Genomic DNA, 5,443 nt, shown 5'->3' with positions numbered 1-5,443 from the left:
TTAAAAAAACTGTTTTTTTTTTTAAATTTGTGTTCGGAACATCACGTACATTTTAAAAACCAATTATGAGGAAATATAGGCCAGACCTCCTGTTACAACACCCCGTATTTTAATTTTTGTCACAAGGTCAAAATTTGTTCCTTAGGATCCAAAAACTAAATTAGTGATTTTTTCAAATAACAGTTTTTTGAAAATTTTGTTCGGAACCTCATCATAGATTTTAAAAACTAAGTATAACGAAATATAGGCCAGACATCCCCCAGAACACTCTGTATTTTGATTTATGTCACAAGGTCAAAATTGGTCCTTTAGGGTCAAAAAACAAAATGAGTGTTTTTTTTCAAAAAAACATTTTTTTCGGAACCTCATCATAAATTTTAAAAACCAGATATGAGGATGTATAGGTCAGACCTTTCTTCGCAACACAAGTTTTTTGAGAACTTTGATCGGGACCTCATCATAGATTTAAGAAACCAAGTATTAGGAACTATAGGCCAGACCTCCCTTCATAACACCCCGTATTTCGATTTTTGTATCAATTTCAAAATTAGACCCTTGGGTCCAAAAACAAAATGAGTGATTTTTTCAACAAAAAGTTTTTTGAAAATTTGATGAGGTTCATAGGTTTTAAAAATCAAATATGTCGAAATAGAGGCCAGATCTCCCCCGTTTTCTGATATTTGTCACAAGGTAAAAATTGCACACTTAGGTCCAAAAACAAAATGAGTGATTTTTTCAAAAACCTGTTTTTTGAAAATTGTGTTTGAAACCTCATCATTGAAATATATATAAAAGGTATGAAATAGTTATTCCATATTTTAAACTTTTGTAAAAATTTCGTAACTATAAGAAATTGGCATATTTTTCTATCAACACACTTAAATTTTATGCAAAATAAAATATTTTTTTAACACATTTTTAGTTTGGTTTTTTAAATTTATGATGAGGTTCCGAACAAAATTTTCAAAAAACTGTTTTTTGAAAAAATCACGCATTTTGTTTTTGAACCCTAAGGGTCCAATTTTGTGGAGGAAGACTTTATTTCCTCTTTATTGGTTTTTAAAATCTGTGATGAGGTTCCGAACAAAATTAAAAAAAAAATGTTGTTTGAATAAATCACTCATTTTGTTTTTGGACCTTAAGTGTCAATTTTTGACATTGTGACAAAAATCGACAAAAATCGCAACAGCGAAGGGAAGCCCTACATTTGCTCATACCTGGTTTTTGAAATCTATGAAGAGATTCTGAACACAATTTAAAAAAAACTATTTTTTGAAAAAATCACTCATTTTGTTTTGGGACCCTAAGGGTCCAATTTTGAAATTGATACAAAAATCGAAATACGGGGTGTTATGAAGGGAGGTCTGGCCTATAGTTCCTAATACTTGGTTTCTTAAATCTATGATGAGGTCCCGATCAAAGTTCTCAAAAAACTTGTGTTGCGAAGAAAGGTCTGACCTATACATCCTCATATCTGGTTTTTAAAATTTATGATGAGGTTCCGAAAAAAATGTTTTTTTGAAAAAAAAACACTCATTTTGTTTTTTGACCCTAAAGGACCAATTTTGACCTTGTGACATAAATCGAAATACAGAGTGTTCTGGGGGATGTCTGGCCTATATTTCGTTATACTTAGTTTTTAAAATCTATGATGAGGTTCCGAACAAAATTTTCAAAAAACTGTTATTTGAAAAAATCACTAATTTAGTTTTTGGATCCTAAGGAACAAATTTTGACCTTGTGACAAAAATTAAAATACGGGGTGTTGTAACAGGAGGTCTGGCCTCATAATTGGTTTTTAAAATGTACGTGAGGTTCCGAACACAAATTTAAAAAAAAAACAGTTTTTTTAAAAAAACAGTTTTTCTTCATACTTGGTTTTTAAAATCTACGATGAGGTTCCGCACAAAATTTTTAAAAAACTGCTTTTTGAAAAATTACCCATTTGGACCCTAAGGGTCCAATTATGCCCTTGTGGCAAAAATCGAAATACGAAAACTGTTTTTTGAACAAATCACTCATTTTGTTTTTGGACCCTAAGGGACCAATTTTGACCTTGTCACAAAAATCGAAATAGGGAGTGTTGTGGAGGGAGGTCTGGCTTATATTGTTGAAGGTGGTCTGGCTTATATTCCCTCATACTTAGTTTTTAAAATCTATGATGAGGTTCCGAACAAAATTTTCAAAAAACAGAAAAAATCACTTATTTTGTTTTTGGACCCTAAGCGTCCAATTTTGACCTTGTGACAAATATAAAAAACGAGATGTTGTGGAGGGAGGAATGGCCAATATTTCATCATGCTTGGTTTTTTAAATCTACGATGAGGTTCCGCACAAAATTTTTAAAAAACTGCTTTTTGAAAAAACACCCATTTGGACCCTAAGGGTCCAATTATACCTTTGTGGCAAAAATCGAAATACAGGGTGTTGTTGAAGGTGGTCTGGCCTATATTTCCTCATACTTGAACAAAATTTTCAAAAAACTGTTATTTAAAAAAATCACCCATTTAGTTTTTGGATCCTAAGGGTCCAATTTTGACCTTGTGACAAAAACCAAAATACGGGGAGTTGTAACAGGAGGTCAGGCCTATATTTCCTCATACTTGGTTTTTTAAATCTATGATGAGGTGATTTTTGAAAAAATCACTCGTTTTGTTTTTGGACTTTTTGTCCTTGTGACAAATATCGAAAAACAGGCTGTTGTGGAGGGTGATCTGGCCTTTATTTCCTCATACTTGGTTTTTAAAATTTTTGACGAGGCGCCAAACAAAATTTTCAGAAAACTGTTTTTTGAGAAAATCACTCATTTATTTTTTGGACCCTAAGGGTTCAATTTTGACCATGTGACAAAAATCGAAATACGGGGTGTTGTGAAGGGAGGTCTGGCTTATATTTCCCTATACTTGTATTAAAAAATCTATGAAAAAGTAGGGTTCTATAGTTGAAACGAAAAGTCGACTTTTCGACTATTTGCATTTTATGAAAAGTCGACTTTTCGACTTTTTGCATTTTATGAAAAGTCGACTTTTCGACTTTTTGTATTTAGTTAAAAGTCGATTTTTCGACTTTTTCATTTAATTAAAAGTCGATTTTTCGACTTTTAATATTTTATAAATAGTCGACTTTTTCCGCTTTTCGACTATTTTCGACTTTTCCGACTTTTTGACTTTTCCGACTATTTTCAACTTTTTCCGATTTTTTCGACTTCTTTCGACGTTTTTCGAATTTTCGACTTCGACATTTTTCGACTTTTCGACTATTTTTCAAAAAAAAAATCTTGCAATTTACTCATAATTCTCCATACTTATATTTATGTCATTGGCGATCACACCTTGAAAAGAGCTGTTTATTTATTTCATTACGATTTTAATTCATTTTAACTATTTTAATTTGCGGAACACCACCTATTAGCGCAATAAAAGCACAGGGAGAATTTATATTATAAATGGTTTTAAATTTGGACAAGCTGTCATTATAAGAACGACACTGAATTTGAAACTAGAAAATGAGAAAATGGACAAAAAATTAATAGTGATTTTGTTGGACCAGTAAATTGTTTAAGCCTGGAAGCCTGAGTTTTTTGTAGTATTACAAAAATGAGTGATTTTTTCAAAAAAACAGTTGTTTGAAAATTTTGTTTGAAATCTCATCATAGATTTAAAAAAACGGAGTATGAGGAAATATATGCCAGAAATCCCTCCGCAACACCCAGTATTTCGATATTTGTCACAAGGTAAAAATTGAAAAAATCACTCATTTTGTTTTTGGACCCTAGGGGACAAATTTTGAAGTTGTGGCAAAAATCGAAATACGGGGTGTTATGAAGGGTCTATATTTAATCATACTTGGTTCCTAAATCTATGATGAGGCTCCGAACGAAATTTTCAAAAAACTGTTTTTATTAAATCACTTGTTTTTCACCTTGTGGGAAAATCGAAATACGGGTTGTTGTGGAGGGAGGTCTGGCCTATGGTTCTATAGTTGAAACGAAAGGTCGACTTTTCGATTTTTTGCATTTTATGAAAAGTCGACTTTTCGACTTTTTTCATTTTATGAAAGTCGAAAGACTTTTTGCATTTTATAAAAAGTCGACTTTAGACTTTTTGCATTTAGTTAAAAGTCGATTTTTCGACTTTTAGTATTTTATAAATGGTCACTTTTTCGATTTTTCGACTATTTACGACTTTTCAACTTTTTTGCGACCAGAGTTAAAAATTTATAAAGTTGCCAGAAGCGTAAATTTATAATGTTTATTATTATTATTATTATTGTTATTGTTATTGTTATTGTTATTGTTATTGTTATTGTTATTGTTATTGTTATTGTTATTGTTATTGTTATTGTTATTGTTATTGTTATTGTTATTGTTATTGTTATTGTTATTGTTATTGTTATTGTTATTGTTATTGTTATTGTTATTGTTATTGTTATTGTTATTGTTATTGTTATTGTTATTGTTATTGTTATTGTTATTGTTATTGTTATTGTTATTGTTATTGTTATTGTTATTGTTATTGTTATTGTTATTGTTATTGTTATTGTTATTGTTATTGTTATTGTTATTGTTATTGTTATTGTTATTGTTATTGTTATTGTTATTGTTATGTTATTGTTATTGTTATTGTTATTGTTATTGTTATTGTTATTGTTATTGTTATTGTTATTGTTATTGTTATTGTTATTGTATTGTTATTGTTATTGTTATTGTTATTGTTATTGTTATTGTTATTGTTATTGTTATTGTTATTGTTTATTGTTATTGTTATTGTTATTGTTATTGTTATTGTTATTGTTATTGTTATTGTTATTGTTATTGTTATTGTTATTGTTATTGTTATTGTTATTGTTATTGTTATTGTTATTGTTATTGTTATTGTTATTGTTATTGTTATTGTTATTGTTATTGTTATTGTTATTGTTATTGTTATTGTTATTGTTATTGTTATTGTTATTGTTATTGTTATTGTTATTGTTATTGTTATTGTTATTGTTATTGTTATTGTTATTGTTATTGTTATTGTTATTGTTATTGTTATTGTTATTGTTATTGTTATTGTTATTGTTTTGTTATTGTTATTGTTATTGTTATTGTTATTGTTATTGTTATTGTTATTGTTATTGTTATTGTTATTGTTATTGTTATTGTTATTGTTATTGTTATTGTTATTGTTATTGTTATTGTTATTGTTATTGTTATTGTATTGTTATTGTTATTGTTATTGTTATTGTTATTGTTATTGTTATTGTTATTGTTATTGTTATTGTTATTGTTATTTATTGTTATTGTTATTGTTATTGTTATTGTTATTGTTATTGTTATTGTTATTGTTATTGTTATTGTTATTGTTATTGTTATTGTTATTGTTATTGTTATTGTTATTGTTATTGTTATTGTTATTGTTATTGTTATTGTTATTGTTATTGTTATTGTTATTGTTATTGT

General features: G+C 28.2%; 1 protein-coding gene across 1 annotated transcript; it reads right to left on the bottom strand.

The window, feature by feature from the left end:
- Nucleotides 1-4,342: 4,342 nt before the first annotated feature.
- Nucleotides 4,343-4,597, bottom strand: LOC124419647 (GATA zinc finger domain-containing protein 15-like; the record flags this gene model as incomplete). The annotated part of the gene is made up of 1 exon (XM_046949885.1): nucleotides 4,343-4,597. A coding segment is annotated over one exon (255 nt), but the record flags the coding sequence as incomplete, so codon positions are not given.
- Between the last annotated feature and the right edge of the window lie 846 nt (nucleotides 4,598-5,443).

Source organism: Lucilia cuprina, chromosome 2 (genome assembly GCF_022045245.1).
Source record: "Lucilia cuprina isolate Lc7/37 chromosome 2, ASM2204524v1, whole genome shotgun sequence".
NCBI classification, from domain to species: Eukaryota; Metazoa; Arthropoda; class Insecta; order Diptera; family Calliphoridae; genus Lucilia; species Lucilia cuprina.
The sequence above is the reverse complement of the archived record's forward strand: the minus strand, read 5'-3'. Positions and strand labels throughout refer to the sequence as shown.